At 33.3% G+C, this 20,221-nt stretch overlaps 2 protein-coding genes across 2 annotated transcripts in view; one reads left to right on the forward strand and one right to left on the reverse strand.

Annotated features, from left to right (window-relative positions):
- Positions 1-233: 233 nt before the first annotated feature.
- On the forward strand, positions 234-5,331 carry LOC143246107 (protein disulfide isomerase crld-1-like). Its single transcript, XM_076492329.1, has 3 exons — positions 234-593; positions 3,926-4,154; positions 4,857-5,331. The coding sequence occupies exons 1-3, from the start codon at positions 480-482 to the stop codon at positions 5,003-5,005; spliced, it is 492 nt and encodes a 163-aa protein (XP_076348444.1). The 5' UTR covers positions 234-479; the 3' UTR covers positions 5,006-5,331.
- Positions 5,332-10,953: 5,622 nt separating this feature from the next.
- LOC143245905 (major facilitator superfamily domain-containing protein 4A-like) overlaps positions 10,954-20,221 on the reverse strand; it is a 36,375-nt gene continuing 27,107 nt past the window's right edge. Inside the window, exons 8-11 of the mRNA XM_076492157.1 lie at positions 19,769-19,916; positions 16,837-16,907; positions 13,915-14,029; positions 10,954-12,323 (exon numbers count right to left, since the gene is read on the reverse strand). Coding sequence (XP_076348272.1) covers positions 12,136-12,323; positions 13,915-14,029; positions 16,837-16,907; positions 19,769-19,916 — 522 coding nt within the window. The 3' untranslated portion in view covers positions 10,954-12,135. The remainder of the gene's footprint in view (positions 12,324-13,914; positions 14,030-16,836; positions 16,908-19,768; positions 19,917-20,221) is intronic.

Below are 20,221 nucleotides of genomic sequence, written 5' to 3' on the forward strand. Positions count from 1 at the left end.
ATTTTTTAGAATGATATGAAATATCCCTTTCCAACGCAAATTAGTCATAAACTCATATAATAAAAACGTGGTTGGATCGGAGAGTTAGAATTTTCAAGAAGGCGATATCCATTTTATATTGAGAAACAAAAGAACGTGGATCAACTTGGTATAGCACGGCCATCTGCAAAGAGACGTAGAAATCGTACCTTATTTATGATAAAAAGTGCGGTGTTTTATAATAGGCGAGAGCACACAAACTCATTGGTCAGTGGCAAATGCTGTCACAACATGATCAAGAAATATCTCGGTAAACGCTGACACAATTGTAGAATGAAGCAGGTATTGATATTATTACATACAAAGGCATACCAATGAAGTCGCTGAATACAAAACCACAAAAGTTGCAATAAAGTTTCAAGACAAAAGGAAATATTTTCACCATAGCTCTTTTCTGTGTATGTTCATATTAATAAAATAGTTTTTCTGGAATATTTTTAATGTCTCTTTGTGTGTCCCTTGTGGTTTGTTGTCCTGATAACCACTATGGACCAAAATGTAAGCCTTGCTCTACTGTATCAGAGAAACCTTGTTCTGGACATGGACTTTGTGAGGTCAGTTTGAATGTAAATATTGTAATTTTTGGTTTAAATTTAATTGCTAAGTTATGAATTTTGATTGCTATAAAGCTATTGAAAATACATGTTTGAACAGTGTATATTGATACGGAATTTAATTAATATCCTTATGGGTGTAGCTCTAATCTTCATTTAGATCATATATGGAATATAAACTATTTAGATGAAAGATATTAGGGCAGCACATGTGTACATCTGTGTTTAAATAGCAAGTTTTAGTACCAATGTTTGTTATCAACTGCTTGACATTTTGCCAATTCATACTTGCTTAATTATGTATCGTAAAGTATCTCTTACCTGATTGGTTTGCAGGTTGACAACAGAAGTTTTATCATATGTAGCAGGAAAAAGTGTTAAGTCACTTGATTAAATTATAAAGTTGTCTTTTTTAACTTATTTCTTACATATTCTGAACAATAAATAAATATTAGTAATGTATATGGATATTTTCAGTGTTGTTCCTAAACAGGTTTTAGGATAAAAGAACAAATTAAATCTTCGTAATAACTGTTTGAGTGTGTAACATTTTCCTACAACAATGACCCTTACACTAGAAGTCTGCAGTCAGTGTCACAGAGATTAATTTACGTGAGAATGAAAGAGACAGTGATAATTTATAGATAAAATGTACACTGATAGCAGTTCATAGAAATAACACCTATGATAGTTAATGCTCGATATTCCTTTAAACGTCTCTAAATTAGCATGTTATTGTAATTCAATCTTTCTTTTTATGCTTTGTTATTTACAATTCAAAGATTTAAACTGCAGATGGATTACTTATAAGGATGAGTTAAGGCTAACTAGCTGGCTTGATGTAGTCAGTTGTTATAGTCCTGTATCTTAGCCCTACTATCAAAGGAATATTGCAGACTACTTAAGGTTAATCCAGTTCTTTTATAGATATGCAACATACACTGAACAGTACATTTCTTATATTGCTTATGAGAAACATTTCTTATTCTTAGCATGAAAATGAACTTGCATTTAATCTAACTCAATAAAGGCTTTGTTTGGAAACTTCTGTAAACATTTTACTGTGTATAGCTTCACAAATAAAGGGTTGTTTCAGTGGATCAGTGCTGTGCCTATAGTTTAAACCTCATGTCAACTTGGTTAATTACTTTTCAGTGTTTGAAAGTCACCTCTGTGTACATTTATCCTAGAATCCTGTTAACACGTCCATTCATTGTATAAATTCAGATTAACACATTCGTCACTTTTCAATATTAAGTATTTAATCTCTCATCTTGAATGTTGTCCATTTTTATTTTACAGCTCTGTTATTTTATCCATTTGTTGTATGACCTTAGGTCAGGGTGTTAATAGTTAGTATCCTTCATTACTGAATGACATTCATTCCTTCATGATTGATTCAAAGATGCTTTTTCACTTGTAGTTGATACAAATGTTTATTACTCTAATTTAGCTTGAGATGATAACCAAATGTGTGCAGACCCCAAACAAACTGTTTAGTGCATGGCTGTTTTAAACATACTTATGACCTTTACAGTATAATTATCTTAAATTGAGAACATTTCAGTTAAAGATTCAAACATCAGTAAGCACTGAACTTCTTAAACTGATTGACTGGAATTATAACCAAAGGATATTACTGACAACAAATCTTCTCAACTGATAAATTATTGTAAGCAGAATGGTACATTAACTATATTCATTAATGAATTAATGTTTAGTTTTGATCTATATAAATAATTGACTTTGATCAAAAATTACTGATAATAAGTATTAGGGTTCTTTAAATATCCATTTTACTTGAGAAAACTTTAAAAGTCTTATGCTTTTGACATAAACTGTTAAACATTCCATCCCATGCCTAAATTAAGTGTTTATAAGCTAGTACAATCTTCTTCATTTTTAACCAGTTAATGGTCAAGTTACTGACTTGCTTGGACACATTTCACAACCAATGGGTTCCATGTATTTCATCATCTTGAGTAATTTTACGTGTTTTGCCTATTGCAAAACGTAGGAAGAAGTTACCGAGCAACACAAGAATTTGAGATTAATAGCAATATTGGTAGTATGTTTTTACTATCACATGGATAGGATTAGTCATATTAGGATATAAGTGCCAAAATAAGTTTTTATACCAAAGATTTCTACAATTATACAGGGCCATTTGAATGGTCATTCAAAGGATTGTGACAGTAAGAGATATGTTGCTCAAGATATTTGATTGTGATCACCACATTATAGTGCAATTTTGTGGGGTTAGTAATACTACAATTAACATGGAAGGAAACAATCAGTGAAAACATCTACCAACTGAACAGTTACTCAAAAGATAAACTTGGAAGGATGGCTGAAACTGTTCATTGAGCACAAATGGATTTCTATAAACTTGGCTATCATGGATGAGTTAACTGAAGAAAACCCTCACAATGGATGTTATTAAGGCTCCTATATATGAATGACTAAAACAGATGATAGATTACTCAATGCAAGTTTAGAGGTCCAAAGGTTATATTGATAAATCCAAGTTTTAGTACTGTGTATCATATGGATAGATGTGCATGTGGGAAGTTTATCCATATAAAATGTATACTGTCAAATATAGAGGCTGTAATGCTATGATATATGGTGGTAATTGGTGCTGTGATAAAATTGATCAGTTCTTTATGAAAGGCCAGCTTAACGTATAAAATTCTTCAAACCACTTACCATGTTTTAAATCCAGGATTGCTTTCATTATAGAACTGTTGGACACAGTCTGTAGTAGGATGGAACATCTTACCATGCTGCATGAACAGTCATTGCATGGAAGACATGAAAATGCCTGAAGCTTCATTCTGGACATCAGAGCCAAGTTTATATCTTATTGAATACCTTTGGAAATATCTTGATTGAAAACTGTGATTGATCCATCCATATGCACATAACATGAATCAATTTAACTCTGTTATGTATGGGAAACAGTCTAGATATGGCCATGATACAGAACTTCATTGATTACCTGTTTAATTGTGTTCAGGCTCTAATGGAAGAAAGAGGAGAAAGGTTATACCAGACATTGAAATATACATTTTATACCAGTATTTCCATGTGAAACACAAGAGTTTTGAATAATAAATTAGTCCCTGCTCTAGTTTTGCTCAGTGTCTTCTAGCTAGGATCCATATTTAAATTATAATTTAGCAATGTAAAGAGAGTGAAGGCAAGGTAATGGTAAAGAACATCTTTGTCCTGCTGAGTGAACAGAATCATTGAAATGTGATTAGCTTGTTTTGTTTCTTGCAACGACTAAAAGAGGATCAGAAAGTGTAATTATGTTCTGTTTCTTTCAGGGAGCTGGTACAAGGGAAGGGTCTGGAAAATGCAAGTGTGATGAAGGTTATGTTGGTAATATATGTGATAAATGGATACTTGGCTATTTTTCTGAACCAAAAACTAATGGTGATGTGGTGTGCCAGAAATGTGACAAATCATGCAAGGGTCACTGTCGAGAAGGAGGACCAAAAGGTTGTGAGGTGTGTGCAGATGGTTATCAGTACATGGTTGATAAAGGATGCATTGGTGAGTTGTTTTTGTAGTTTTTTGTTGACCCCATAATTTAGTAAATACTCCTGTAGGTATGTTTCAATAATCTGTTGCTGTATTTCTTGCTGAATGTATAATAAAATTCAATAATTACTACTTGTCACTTTCCCATGAAACTGCAAATTATAAATTGTTACTTCATTCACTCTATATTAACATAAATAGTTTATAAATTGCTGTATGTAATATCAATTAAACTTTTCAAATACATATTGTGAAAGCTGAGCTACATTAGCAATTCTTCATATGATATAAAGTCATAAGAATCTGTACTCATAAAATAAGAGAAAGTGTTGGTGTGTGGATATACAAATTTGAACATTTAACATTTCTTCAGTTTTTCATAGTATCAATTATATTTTTAAATAAAGTATTATTGAAATAGAGCTAAATATATATTTTTTTTCAAAACTGTGCAGAAATTAACAAAGAAATAATTATTAACACCATAGGTAGTAGAAAAATTACACTTGAAAAATTGTTGAACTATACAACATTGTTGTTAGCATTTTATAATTACAGACAGGTAACACCACTTTTTTGAAAATATTGATATTGTATGTGGTTGTTGTGCAAGTGACATTGTACATGCCTTATCAAATTTTGTTTTATCAAACTTGTGTGTGAAATTGAACTCTATTTCAACATCAGATTACTAATATTCTGTACACTTTACAGATAAAACTGAAGTCAATCCTGTTGAACAAGCTGCTGATGTTTCAGATAGTGTTAAAAGAGAAGATTCCAAGATAAACAAACATGAAGATTATGAAAACAAGGAACATAAAATAGATGACTCTCCCATATCTGATCATGCTGAATTATGATGCTAATAGTAGTTCAGTATCATGTACATTTCAACTGTCAACAATTCCATTTCATTTTTTAAAAGTATATTGTCTAAAAATGTTAATGTAGATAGTGATGAAAGTTACTCATTTGTTGTTAATAAGAGACACTATCTTGCAGTATACCTTAGACGCTTTTAGTTTTCTTCAGTTTTTATAGAAACATGTGGTTACATGTGTGTGATGTGTAGTGTGAAAGTAAATTATAAGGAAATGAAAATTTTGGAATGTATTTTCAGTAAAACATGCTGAAGACTGTGTGTTTTGGTCATTGAAAATTAAACTAATGAAACAAACAATTTTATGACCATTAGAGTAAGAGCAGGAAAGTTACCATAAAGTAGAAAGAAAAAAAATATAGCCCTTAACCTTGTTTTAGAACTGATACATTGTGAACATGATATACAAATCACTTTGTGGCATTCTTCCAAAAAGCATTTTTACCTTCAGTTTAAATGAAGTATACTTGTGGATTCTTTAAAGTAAATCACATCATTAATTCTCTACAAAACAGCTCTTCCTATAGAATTCATCCTTGTTTTCGTGACAGAGATTTTACTAACATACAATGTTGCCTCAATGGAATCCAAATCTTATAACATTAATATCATTGCAATTTTTAATTTTATCACTATCTGATTTAAGTCTTTCTTGGATAATGTTACATATCACGTGGATGGTCTTTCTTAATATCTCTACATAAATTGTTTAAGACTCTTGTGAATGTCTATTTTCCAAATAAGAATACTGAAGTACCTTTTCTCCAAACATCAACAGTGACAGTATATTGCTGGTAGTTTCATGTACTTACTGCTGTAGGCCCAGCATGGCCTGGTGGGTTAAGGCATTTGACTCATAATCTAAGGGTCACGGGTTTGAATCGCCTTCGCACTAAACATGTTTGCCCTTTCAGCTGTGGGGGTGTTATAATGTGATGGTCAATCCCACTATTTGTTAGTAAAAGAACAGCTTAAGAGTTGACAGTGGGTGGCGATGACTAGCTGTCTTCCTTCTAGTCTTGTAATGCTAAATTAGGGACAGCTAGTGCAGATAACCGTGTAGTTTTGCGTGAAATTAAAAAACAAACAAGACAAACTTACTGCTGTACAATAACCCATTGTTAAGAGTAGAAGGCCTTTAACAAACACTTTCTAATGTTTATTAATATACATAGCAAAGTGTGGCATCAAAAGATGTATGAGGGGTTTTGTCCTGGTCTTTTTAATTCTAAGGATCTTGCATTTCTGCTGATAAGGTCACTTAGAACTGCTGTCTCTGATGTGAGTAAAGTTCAATAAGCACACCAAATTGTGAGACATATTTGCAGAGTAATTTCTTCACAAGTTTCTGATTCTTGATTTGGAACAATATGTGTTACAACCAATTTGGTAAAATTGTTCATCACAGTTCTGATGTATTTATTCCCACTGTAAATTTGGACAGAGGACAAAGCACTTCAACAGTAACTCTCCAGTGTTACTATAGTAGCTGCCCTTGCTATTTCTTTTGTGGATGATTTTCCTCACAGTAGAAATCACATATTTACACTAATTCCACATAGATCTTGGAATTTAGTCAGAGGAAGCTTTATTTTAGTCATTTCATTGTCTTCTTAGAACCTCAGTGTCCAGCTGTTGACAATTTCTGGAATGACAAAAGACTTCTGAATATACAAACTGCAAAAATAAAAACGTTAACCATTGTTTCTGTCCACTGATAAATTTCAGTTTCTGACATACTAAGTCCACTTGCAAAATTCTACTGTGTTATCTTTGTTTGCAGGCTGTCTGGAGTTACTGTTTGCCACGAGGGCATTTCTACATTCTCTTGAACCACTGAATAATTTTTCTCAGATTCATATGTTTTGCCTGAGCAGCTTCTATTTGAATATTGAACCACATAAATTCCACTTTTAGAGTTTTGGATGCCACATCTTGAATAACACTCTGTTGTATCTTAGGTTAGTCATCTCTTTATCATGTACTTCCTTCTGTGATTCTTCATTAAGCTATGAGCTCCTGGATAATATATGAGCACTTCCATGGTTTCATCCAGGGTGAGGAGTGGCATTAAGGTTGTACTCCTGAAGTTTCTGGAACTATCCTAATATTTTTCCTTTTGAATTATAAAACTTACCTGCAAATTCAGTGTTACATGTTCTATCTGGAGTGTAAATGTTTATCCATATAAATGTTTATTACTTTGTTTTTTCAGTTGTGCAATACCTCCTTTCTGTGGCATTTATTGCCTTGATATAGTATGTCTTCACATGTTTCCATGTTGTACTTGTGACAAAACTGCTACCACTACAGAATCAGTGTCATATTACCTAAAACACATAGGAATAGTAGTCAATTCTTTGTTCAGTTTGATGAATTCTTGCTTGAAATCTGCTATCCTACATAACTTGTCTTTTCAAACAGTTTATGGTAAGGACACGTTCTATCAAAGAAAGACCATGAAACAACTAAAGTTCAAGAATCTATCCTTGGAGTTGGCTAATTCTGGATAGAAGTAGGCTTTGATGGTTCTTTACAAACTCATTCTTGTTGACTTTATGTCCCATGAAAGTTGTCTGTTGGCAGAATAATTCATATTTTATGGAATTCAACTTAAGGTTTGCTTTCTTTTAACAGTCCAGAATCTTCCTCAGCCCTTCAGAAGTATTATAAAGGCCTTTTATGTACGATTGTCTTCTAAGTATAAATAATATTCCAACCACTAAAGTGTTTGTTGTTTTACAACTGAAGTGTGGAGCTCTGGATTGTTTGAAATGCATCATTGGCAAAGGATATGGCAAACATAAAATTGAAATACTGTCAATTATTTCACATATGGTTGTCTCTAATTCCATATAGATCTTGGCATTTAGCCCAGAGGAAGCTTTATTTTAGTCATTTCATTGTCTTCTTAAAACCTCAGTGTACAGCTGTTGACAATTTCTGGAATGACAAAAGACTTCTGAATATACAAACTGCAAAAATAAAAACTGCTGGATTTGGAAACATCATTACAACCAACTTGATCTGGGATAATGGAACCAACAGAAACTTGTAGTACATCACCTGGTATTGTTTGTTTGTTTTGGAATTTCGCACAAAGCTACTCAAGGGCTATCTGTGCTAGCCGTCCCTAATTTAGCAGTGTAAGACTAGAGGGAAGGCAGCTAGTCATCACCACCCAGCACCAACTCTTGGGCTACTCTTTTACCAACGAATAGTGGGATTGATCGTACATTATAACGCCCCCACGGCTGAAAGGGCAAGCATGTTTGGCGCGACCGGGATGCGAACCCGCGACCCTCAAATTACGAGTCGCACGCCTTAACACGCTTGGCCATGCCGGGCCCACATCTGTATAAAAGGACCAACAGAAATAACGTGGTATGTTATATGCGTTATTTGGATTGTTGTTGTACCTGGAGCTCTGGATTGTTTGAAATGCATCATTGGCAAAGGATATGGCAAACATAAGATTGAAATACTGTCAATTTTACATTTTTTAATTCTTGAAAGTACCTGAGGAACTAGATAAAATATTTAATGTTAAAAATATTACAGGCCTGATACTAATATCATATGAAAATATAATTTGTTAAAGTTGGATTAGTTGTGTGAGATACAGTTCACAGGTCTAAATAGATTAGTATTTGTGTTGTTATATTTAGTTGAACCATATTTTAAATTCAAGATTTAATAATTCTTCTATGATTTTTTAGTGGTACCTATTATTGTTATTTTTTATAAATATTACTTTTTTTCTCTGATAGCTATACCATCCTACTACCCTACTCCATTGTACCTTAATAATTTATTAAAGATGACAGTCTAATTTAAATCAGATCAATTCAGTAGGTTTTCACTGGTCACAAGAAAGTGTTAGAAAAGATTATATAAAGAGTTTCAGTAAATAAATATCACTACGAAAACGCTGCTTGAATAGAAATAAATTTGTTTTTCATTTGAGCAGATTCCAGTTTGTAAAAAGCTTAGTTTCAATATACTGGGGTCACATGTTTCTTTATACTCTTATACTGCATGATGCAGAGAGTTCTTACATTTCTGCAAGTGAAATATGACATCACTAGTGAAATATGACAACCTTACGATGGTAATGTTTTACTGACTTTAGGCCTTTCAATGAAAGATGAGATCATTGGAAAAGTAGTGTTTTTATCCAGTTATTAGTGTATGGATTTAAAACTAACCTACATTTTTAAGCTGCCAAACATCATGAGATATTATTGGGATTATGGCTGAAAGTATTGCTGAGTGATGGAACCCAAGTGATGAAGCAGTGCATTCTAATATATATACTCTTCAAAACAAGAAACGCAAAAGGGATATTTTTGTTATTTTAAAGAGAAATATATGTAATAACGTTACAAGCTCAGAGTATGTGATGTTACACGTGTTAAGGCACTGATTGTCAGATCAAAATGACAATAAAAGTTGTGCACTTTAAAAACGGAGGAAAACATCGGATTTTTCGCCAAAACGCATGCGTGTCCAATAAATTTGTTTGAGAGATCTGCATGTTCTGCAAGTGCAACATGTGAAAAATCCCTATAAAAGTGACAGGTTCTCGGTTTCGATAGCTCAGTGTTAAGCCACCAACACGCAATACAGTTACGCCAAGACTGACTGAAGCACAACGCCATTGGTCGCTTGGAAGCAGGCGAATCTCGATCAGATGTTGCCAGAGCTGTGAATGTCCACCCAAGCACCATCACAAGGCTATGGAATCGTCACCAACAACGTGGATCAACTCGTGACTGTCCACGATCTGGCAGACCTCGTATGACCACGCCTGCACAAGATCGCAACATCTGGTTACGTCACCTTCGGAATAGGACCACTACTGCGACGTCTACTGCCTCAACCATACCAGGGCTGCGTAGGATTTCCGATCAGACCATACGCAACCGTCGACGAGATTCTTAGGCCCCATGTGCAACCCATCATGGTGAACGTCAACGACGTTTTTCAACATAACAACGCCCGTCCTCACACAGCCCGACTCACCACTGTCTTCTTGAGATACCACAACATCAGCGTTCTTCCCTGGCCCTCCAGATCACCAAATTTAAACCCCATCGAACATCTTTGGGACAAGTTGGACCGACGTCTGCGACAGCGACAACCTCAACCGTAAACTCTACCTCAGCTTGCAGCAGCTTTGCAGGCTGAGTGGACAGCCATTCCACAGGCAGTAGATGCTAAGCAGTTATTGATGCTCACGGGGGGCAAACTCGTTATTGACGTTGAGTGACGTTAAACTTCAACTAGTGAGCGTGGACTTCGCCTTTGCAGACTTTGAATGTTCAGCAATGAATGTGCAAAGTTTCACACATGTCATACAGAACTATCCGGAATAAACTTGTTAACAATTTGTCTCATATTTTGCCCTTTGCATTTCTTTTTTTGAAGAGTATATATAAGTAAGAACAAACAGTGTATTATTTAATTATGCTCTTACCAGATTGGCTTTTAATTTTGAACTTTATATCCTACCTAAGTAACTTGTTTTTATTAGAGGATAATATTAGTGACATAATTATGTAAAATGATATCATTGGAAATTGATCTGAACACTAGGCAACAGTATGAGAAGATTTGCCTGTAGATGATGACCTATCTGGAGGCCTGCTGCCTTGCATGAAGTACGAAACAGCTCCTTTACTGATGTTACTTGTGGTTTTCTGTCTTGTTACTGCCATTTTGATTTTACGTGTTTTGTCTTTCTTTACTATATGATACAGTTCTTAGTTTTCCAGCAGTATCATTGTCTCTTAGTGAAGGCAAAGATCTTGCACTGTTAAGATTGTCACCTTACCAGTACAGAAATGCCAGTGCTTTACTGATCCCCAGCTGAAATCTTATATCATTTTGAAAGAATGATATGTTAACTATAAAGGAGAGACAACATTATTATTAGAAAGTTAGTGTTTCATACACATTTATTGGGTGTGCATGTAGGCCTACAAAACATTCAGTTACAGCAGGCTTTTCAGTATTCAATTTTTATTTTTCTTAAAGTGCATTATACCTGACAGCCATTTTTCCTTGTTACACTGACAGATGTACTTAACTTAAAGTAACAGGAAGATTACAGGAGCTTTACTCTTTGGTAACTCCATTTGGTTATATAAACTGAAATCTGCCTGGTTACACAAAAAAATCAAACTACACAGTTATGTGAAAAAAACTCCTACTAGTTATATGAATTAAAGATAACTGCATGAGAACATTAAAAAAAACAACTTGGTTAAATGAAATTAAAGATCTCTAGCTGGTTACTTCAAACCAAAAATAATAATTATTTGGTTAAATGAAACAAAAATAATAACTGCACCTAATTATATGAAATAAATCTAAACTTATCTTGTATACAATAAAAAGAAGAGCCTCTAATACAAGAGAGAAAACAATCTGTCAAGTTACAAGTTACAAAAGAAATCCACACTTTAAAGACATTATTTGGAAACATCATTACAACCAGCTTGATCTGGGATAATGGGACCAGCAGAAACTTATAGTACATCATCTGGTATAAAAGGACCAACAGAAATAACGTGGTACGTTATATGCGTTATTAGGATTGTTGTTGTACCTGTTATATTCCGATGATTGAAAACTATAAAAAAGATATTAACCTTGGTAAATTTTTAAAAATAGCTTGTTGTAACAAATGTTGCGTATCTGGAAACTACGAAAAAACAAGAATAATTTCCAAAGCTAAAATTCTCGCTGACTACTGTTGTTATTGTATCGTAATGATTAATACAGGGACAAATTAATGTCGTGTCTTTCCGTGTGACAATATTGATACAACAATAACATATAACTGAATTTCATATTCTTTCTTATTGGTATTGACCTGTATATATAAACTGGCCTTTAAACTGCAGTTAGTTATGAGGGAACTTATTTCCTACACGAGTTTAGAAAATGTCTAATGTGATCTCTGAGCAGCCATAAATAGGAAGGAAACAATAAAACTTCACAAAGATTACGAATACAGTAAAAGTTTAAATATAGACTACATAAAAATAAAACAGTTTTTAAATAGACTACCAACTAAAACTATTGCTTCATAAGTGTAAGATCTTAGCGACTATGAATCAGTTCTTCACTTTCCGAGTCGCTGTACTTATCTCCAAAGCCATTCTCTAAGTGTTCGGGTGTCATGCGTGAGTAGTGACACACGTGTTCCCTCGTGAGACTTGAGGACTTGCGCTCAGCTAACATCTTGGTGAAAATGTTCCTACTGAGAAAGGTCATCAGTCCGGATGAAGCTAAATAAAAGATATTCAGAGAATGGCGTAAGAATGTTCATGACCATGTTAACATAACTTTGATATTAGTATTTTAAGCTACTAACTTTTTGTGTTAAAAAGTTAGGTGTTAAGTAATGTTTATGATACATAATTCTAGTGTTAAATGCTTTCTGCTGTCACGAACCCCTGCGTTGAATTCTATCCACATTGCTTCTGTCCTGTTTTTGCAAACATGATAAGAAACTTGCAGTTGCAGCCTTGCTCACACAAACTGTGGCATATCCAGGGAAATATAATAATCATAAACTTTAAATATTGAAAACCTAATGGTAAAGAGAAACGTTCTCCAAAATGAGAATAAAAATTACTGCTTAAATCTCAAAATGATTTTGTCCTACATCAAACATGTGCATAAAGGGACTAAAATGTCTTGTGAAGTGAATTAATATTATATAATTCAAATTAGTTTTCTCGCAGGATAAGGTTACTATCACAGACATACAGAGCTATTAGTATTAAATAGTAACAATAAAATCGAGGGCAGAAATTAAGTAAGTAGACACAAACATGATCTACACTTACGTCATTCTTCTGAATAATTAACCAAGACGTTATTTCAAGGTTAGACTCAGACCTTCTGTCTTCGTAATACAAGAAAAGATGTTACGTTTCTGGGTAAGATTCAACTTTATTATAGAAAGGAGTGAGGAAAGTTCGTTAAGTTTTCTAAAATATCAGTTTCTCAAAGAAAACAAGAAACTAATGCTGTTGTTGTTTTGAATTAAGCACAAAGCTACACAATGGGCTATCTGTGCTCTGCTCACCACGGGTATCGAAACCGGGCCCACAGTTTAAGTCCGCAGACATACCGCTGAGCCACTGGGGGGGAGACTGATGCTATTAAGCACGTAGTGGGTAAAAACCTGCATTTAATCTTGGATTCCTGGATTGTGATTTCGAACTGATGCAGTCTCAATGAACAAATTTCATTTTGTAGAGCATTCAATCACGAGTTTTTAACACTGAGTGAGCGACCATGTGCTTTGTTTTCACATTCTGACAAGTTTTACAATATCGAAATTCTATACAAAAGCGAGATCGAATCCGAGAGTATATGCCAAGGTTCTACCAATCTGCTAACTCCATCAGAAATGAATCTTCGACCAAAATACTGTTTCACTCAAGTAACTGTTAGCTACTCACTGAATATGGTTTGTTATATAATCAAGTTCTCACAGTTGAAAATACATTTTAAAAGATACGTTCGTGATGAATTGTTAAAAATTAAATACAGAAATGTTTAGTGTGGAAATAAACTTTGAAAAATATATAGGTTCTTGTTGATGTTAATTCTTGTTATTTGTCGTTTACACAAACCTCTAATTATTTTTTTATTTTTATGTGCGTCTCTTCGAATTGTTTAAATGCCTTCTGACAGCACCCTTATAATTTTAAATCACTATTTGTAACGAATAACCGTCCCACTATTAGTGCCTATTACATTATTTTAAACAATTTAACACCATGGATACAAAAAAAAGGCTTTCGAAAATGAGTTATTAATCAGAAATTGGTAGATCCTCATAGAAATAAGAGACAAACATTGTACCTGAGTTATACATGTTGTGACCAACCAAGCACAGCGCCATGTAGAAAATTAATAAGAGAAAGCATAATGCAAGTCCAATGACGACGAAGCTGATTGGACCATTTCTGTCAAACTCCTATCAATAAACAATATAAAGAGATATTTACCATTACTTTCTGATCAAATAAATAAAGAAATGATACCTGGAATCAATACCAAATTATATGTAATGTCTAAACTAAAGTATCTTCAATGATTAGAACGCATTGACTCATTAGGTGATTATTCTCTTTGTTAATGATACTGTCACTGTAAAAACATTAATTACTACAACATATGCTTAACCATATATTCGGGTAGTATGAAGGTTTTGTTCGTACAGTAGATAACAATAGTAATGTTTATGACAGTAAAAAATAATTAATAAAATGAGTAAGGCTATTAGGTGTGCCAAATACAACTAACAACTGTCATTTTATAATGTATATGGAGTAGTAACCTTAATTAATAAATATAGTTAAAACTAAAAGGTGTGTTTAGGACAGCTAATCACATATAGAGTAGATAGTCTGAACTAATAAATACAGTAGTAACCAGAAGTAATAAATACAGTTAGGCCTTAAGTAGTAACCAGAAGTAATAAATACAGTTAGGCCTTAAACAGTAGCCAGAAGTAATAATACAGTTATGAACTGTAAGATTATACAGTAAAACCTCTACAAGCCGGAAATATCAACATTTTGTAGCATTTTCTTAAGGTTTCTCTTATAAAACGCCTTCTATATGGCGGAACCTGCGTAAAGCGGACGAAAAATCTTCCACCTACCTCATCTATCAACAAGTAGAATTAGAACCTGAATGAGGCGGAAAATGTTTCTGATTAAATATTAACTTCTTATTTAATTAATAATTTCTTCAAATATCAATAAATTCTTGTTTAATTAATAATTTGTTTAAATATTAATAAATTCTCGGACATTTTGTCACAGTAAGTATTGGTTAAATATATTCTGTTCTTTTCTGTCGTCATTATTTTTGCAGTTAAATTAAACAAAAGAATGAAACAAGAAAATAGGAATATTCAACTTTTCCTAGATAATGAAACTTGTCACCCAATAGTTCAACTTTCAAATGTTCGTTTAGTCTTTTTACGTCCATGTACAACATCAGTTCTACAGCCACTAGATAACGGAATTATACAGTGCATAAAATAGAAATACAGAAAATTAATGCTTCAGCATATTATTGCAAGCATAAACGACTGTAAGGGAGCATCTGAAATGAACATAAAACTGACGTTTTAGATGCAATTGCATTTTTAAATCATTCAATCAAATGCGTAAAAGATGAATGCGTAATAAAGTGTTTTCGAAACGGTGGATTTATTCTTGATAATGGCGGATACTGTGAAGAAGTTGTTTGTTATGACGATTCTAGTGAAATCCAAACTCTGATTGAGAAGATTGATGCAGATGACTGTGAGAACACAGAAAGTTTTGTGAACGTTGACAAGAATGTTTTAACAGAAACTGATGAAAATGATTTAAAATATATAATAGAATCACAAAATGGTAACAGTGCGAGAAATTCAGAAGATGAACAAAATGGAAAAGACAGTGAGGAAACAGAAATTCCTACTTCATCGCAAAAGTTAAGTTATATTAACGCTATCAAATTGTATGGAAAAATAAAGGGGGAAAATGAACTCCATGAAAAGCCCGTAGAATTGGCGTTCTCTTTTAACTGCATAAGGAAGCCCATTAAAAAAAACGAAACAGTTGAAATTGGACACTTTCTTCAAATAAATTTGATTAAGATTTCGTGTACTTATGTATATTTTGAATGTCTATTTTGGTTCTTATTCTAATAAATATAACACAAACAGTATAATAACTTTATTCACAAACGTCTTATTTCCCTTGAGTCAAGCAAGTATTACATTCCGTTCAAAAATTATAAATAATTAAGGAAATGCATGTTTACTATGTCTGAACTGGAAAACCTGCTTAAGCCGGAAATTTTACTCGGTCCCGTGCGATTCCGCCTTAGACAGGTTTTACTGTGTAATTGTTCATAAGCTATTTCAGTCTGTAAATCATGATATCCAAGCCATGATCATAATAAATGAAACCTACTATGTCTTTGATTTCTTCAGTTCGGCAATCACGGAGTTTCACCAAGTATCCACGATTTCATGTACTAATTATTTTGATTTTTCTTTTTACTATCTATTTATATTGTATTAGGCTACTGTTGGCATTTGTAATCCAGCTGACACCTCGAAAGAAATTTATGAGCTCTGAATAAGTTTTAAGTCTTTGATTGTCAGGCTTGTTTTTTATTAAAAGTTAAATGAACTATTGAACAATAAAACACTTTCTTACAGAATATACTAAACGTAAAAACTTATTTTTCTTTTGAAATTCTAAAACAAACTTTAAATATATTTTAAAGTGACACTTTTCAAATGTAACTTATTTCTTACGTGTTCGCACGTGTTTGAAGCCAGAATTTACTCTAAAAATTGAAACGTATAGGAGAGTTATGTATTTGTTATCAAAATAAATGACTCAATATGAAAATATAACTGTCTAGTTGACATGTTTACAGTAATAGCGAACAATAACTTTTAACATCCACATACCTGTATACTTGTGTAGAAATGTAAGCATGAGAAATAGTTTCAGATTATAAGTTGTAATGAAGGTTCTCAACAGACAGCAGGTGCTTTGTTTGTTATTGTATTTATTAGATTATAAGTTGTAATGAAGGTTCTCAACAGACAGCAGGTGCTTTGTTTGTTATTGTGTTTATTAGCACAAAAACAGTGATACTTAAGTGCTCAACGATGACTGGTAGAGACATTTCTCTATAAACAATCATAATAAGTTAATTAAAAATGACGTTTCTTCAAACAATTCAAACAAAAACAGTGATACTCACGTGACCAACGATGACTGGTAGAGACATTTCTCCTGAAGTTGCACCAAATACAAGAATACTTGTAATAGTTGCTGAAAGAGAGAAGCACCTACTTAAACTAACTGTTGTCTGTGGAGGGGACGAACTTATTTTTTATGCGGGAAGAGTGAGGAAAACATTTTGTTTTTGTAACGCTAAACTGGTTGTGTTTTATTTTTTAACAGTTTAAATCAGTTGAACTCCTGGAGGGGGGCACATTGTATTATAGACAACGAAATAGGATAGTTATTTGCAAAACGTTCCGTGATTTAAGATTATAACCAATTGCTAACTTCTCAGTACAGACTGGCTCAAACGTTTTAAGTTTCACAAATAGAAGCGTCACTTAACAATAACTATAACCTATTTTTCTCATTTTTTAAGTGGCATTATTGCGAAAAAAGAAAAACAGCGATAAGTCATACAATACACCAGTATTAAGAATTTTTAAACACAAAGCCACATCTTCTGGTTAGATTGTCACCGGTTATTCTACAGTGCCTTGTAAAAGTATTCACACACCTGCAAAGTTTCCACATTTTTTTCCCGACTAAGCTTGAAACTTTCAACCGGGACTTTATATTTAGAACAATCTGAGAAAGATAAACAAACAGTATCTTATGTAAGTAAGTTCGATTGGTAAAGAAAATTAGAATGTTCTCAATTGTGTATCTATTTACTCTGAAGTCAAGTTAAACCATGCTGATTACATACAGACAGAGACCATTACACTAATTTTACAACCATGAATACCAAGAAACTTTCTAAACAAGTCAGGGATAAAATAATAATGAAACATAGATCAGAAGAACGCTACAAGAAAATGTATTCTTTTCATTACGATAAAGTTCATCATTAAGAAATGGAATGTGGTTCATACCACCTAGTCACAACCCAAACCAGGCCACCCTTCTAAGCTAGACAATCGGACAAGCAAGAATCTGGTTAGAAATATCACCTAAGTTAACAATGACTTTGAATTATCTGTAAAGTTCCTGTCTAAGATGAGTTTCCGTGTTTATACATTGACAACATCCCAGTTCCTACAAAAGTTGGCCTGTATAGCTTGAAAGAAGCCATTGCTTCAATTTCGTATGAAGTTTGCAAGAAAACAAATAGCAACTAAATGATACTGCAGATATGTGCCAGAAAATTTCTGTGGTTAGATGAAAAAAAATGATTTTTTTTTTGTCTAAATTCAAAACGTTATGCCTGGTGCAAGCCAGACACAGCACATCACCCACTCAACACTGTCCTAATTGTCAAACATAGTGGTTTCAGCATCGTGTTATGGGAAGGCTTCTCATCAAAGGAAGCTTGTTAGGACTGAGGGGAAGATGGACGGTGCAAAGTACAGACATATCCGAGAGAGAAACTTGCTTAAGTCAGCCAATAATCTAAAGTAGCTTTACTAATTCACATTTTAGCAGGAAAATGATCCGAAGCAAAGAGCCAAAGCCACACTGGAGTGGTTTCAAAAGAAGGAAATTAAAATATTGGAGAGGCCCAGTAAAAGTTTTAACTCAGATCCAATAGTTAGTTTTAAGATCACAGTCCATGAACGATCCCCAACGAACCTGTCAAAATTGTTTCAATTTTGTCAGAAAGAATGGGTAAAAAGTACACCATCCCATTGTGCAAATTTGGTAAGAACCTATCCAAAAAGACAGTTGTAATTGTTGCTAAAGTTAGGAGCTGAAGATGCAATCAGAAAATTTCAGTTTATATATTTTCTTCAAAGATTTTAACATTTAACCTCTTTCACATATAACATTGTTAAGTTTAATCATTAGAGTTCTGAATAAAACTAATTCATTTAAAAAATGTTTACATTATTTGTATTTCATCAAAATGTGATATCATGCCAAAGGTGCTGTATTACATCTAAGAATTCATTCTATCTAGTCGGTTAACTCCGTAATTTTCATATAAACCATTACAGCTTAATTAATATTCACATGGAAACTTCTGCAGGTCAAACTATTATCGCAAGTGTTTCTTTGACCTCTTCTTCAGGTATTGTTTTACCACATTTGATGCATGCTTGGGATGACTGTCTTGATGGAAGACGAATCAGTGTTAATCAGGTAAATTTACAAAAGGGATTGAAATGGTATTAAGAATATGTTGCACCTACCAGCAGTCAAGGATCCATCGACTGGTGTTCAGCCTTTATTTATGCCTCAGTATGCTTGACTGTATATTTTGTACTTTCACCGTGACAACAAAACTTGATATAGTGTTAAACATTGTTTGTATAAAGGTTTATTTGTGGAGTGCTATTTAAATGATTTCTCCCAGCATATTCCTATACCACATGCTAGCTCCGTTTTATATAGTTAAGACGCTGTATTAGATACCATAACAGTTATTTCAGTATGTTCATTCAAGCAGAACCCTTATGGAATGCTCTTGATACAAGTATATGGGAATTCTAAAGAATGATAAATAATATCACCCTGGCTCATTCAGTTGTCAACAGGGATCAGTTGAAATTTACATTCTGTAATGACATTAAACAATAAAATGGAAAGAAAGACAAAATATTCTTTTGTCTTAGCACTTTTGCATAGTACTGTAAATATAAACAAATACACGCACATATTAAATCGAAGGGAAAATAAAACATTTTTTTCATATCAAGCAAGTAAAAGCGAACGATGAATAAACATGGAAATGATTAAATCAGAAATCATTATAATGTATCAACATATTAAACACGTTGCACTTTTAGCAATCCTTCTTAAAACAGAGGGATTAAAGAATAATTTTTGACCCAACAAGAAGAATAACTCTTTATAAAAATCTATATCTATCTATATAATGCTCTACACAGCATTCTGTATTATTAATACCTTACAACAGTGAAAAAAAGAAACGAGTTATTTCTACAACATGCCATTCAAATACTTACGGGTGATATTTATGTAGTGCTCAGTGAGGGAAAGTACAGTTGGGAAAACGCTGCTCATGAAAATTCCCAAGAAGCAAACTCCAAGAATCAGCGCTGTCTGGGAACTGGGAGAACTTATTATCAAGATTATTCCAACTGTACACCCAACCTGGTGGTAGAATATGTAAATGAAATATTTATTTCAAATACAATCTAATTTAATAGATAGAACTAATTAGCTGAAAAGCGCAAAACGCATTTATACAAAGCGTTTTGAGCTGTGAATAAGGGTGTGTTTTTCGAGTAAAAAAGCCACATCGGGCTATCTCTTGAGCCTACCGAGGAGAATCGAACGCTTGATTTTAACGTTATAAATCCTTAGATTTACCGCTGTACTAGCAGAGGACTGCGGATAAGTAGAAATACGTTGTCATTATTAATATATGCGAATATCGTGTGGGTGGTACTATACTT

The sequence above is a fragment of the Tachypleus tridentatus genome, chromosome 3, assembly GCF_004210375.1.
Source record: "Tachypleus tridentatus isolate NWPU-2018 chromosome 3, ASM421037v1, whole genome shotgun sequence".
In the NCBI taxonomy this organism is placed as follows: domain Eukaryota; kingdom Metazoa; phylum Arthropoda; class Merostomata; order Xiphosura; family Limulidae; genus Tachypleus; species Tachypleus tridentatus.

Coding starts and splice junctions, on each gene's coding strand:
- LOC143246107 (XM_076492329.1), top strand. CDS start 480: ATGTCTCTTTGTGTGTCCCTTGTGGTTTGTTGTCCTGATAACCACTAT. Junction 594..3,925: donor CTGGACATGGACTTTGTGAG/GTCAGTTTGAAT, acceptor TGTTTCTTTCAG/GGAGCTGGTACAAGGGAAGG. Junction 4,155..4,856: donor GGTTGATAAAGGATGCATTG/GTGAGTTGTTTT, acceptor TACACTTTACAG/ATAAAACTGAAGTCAATCCT.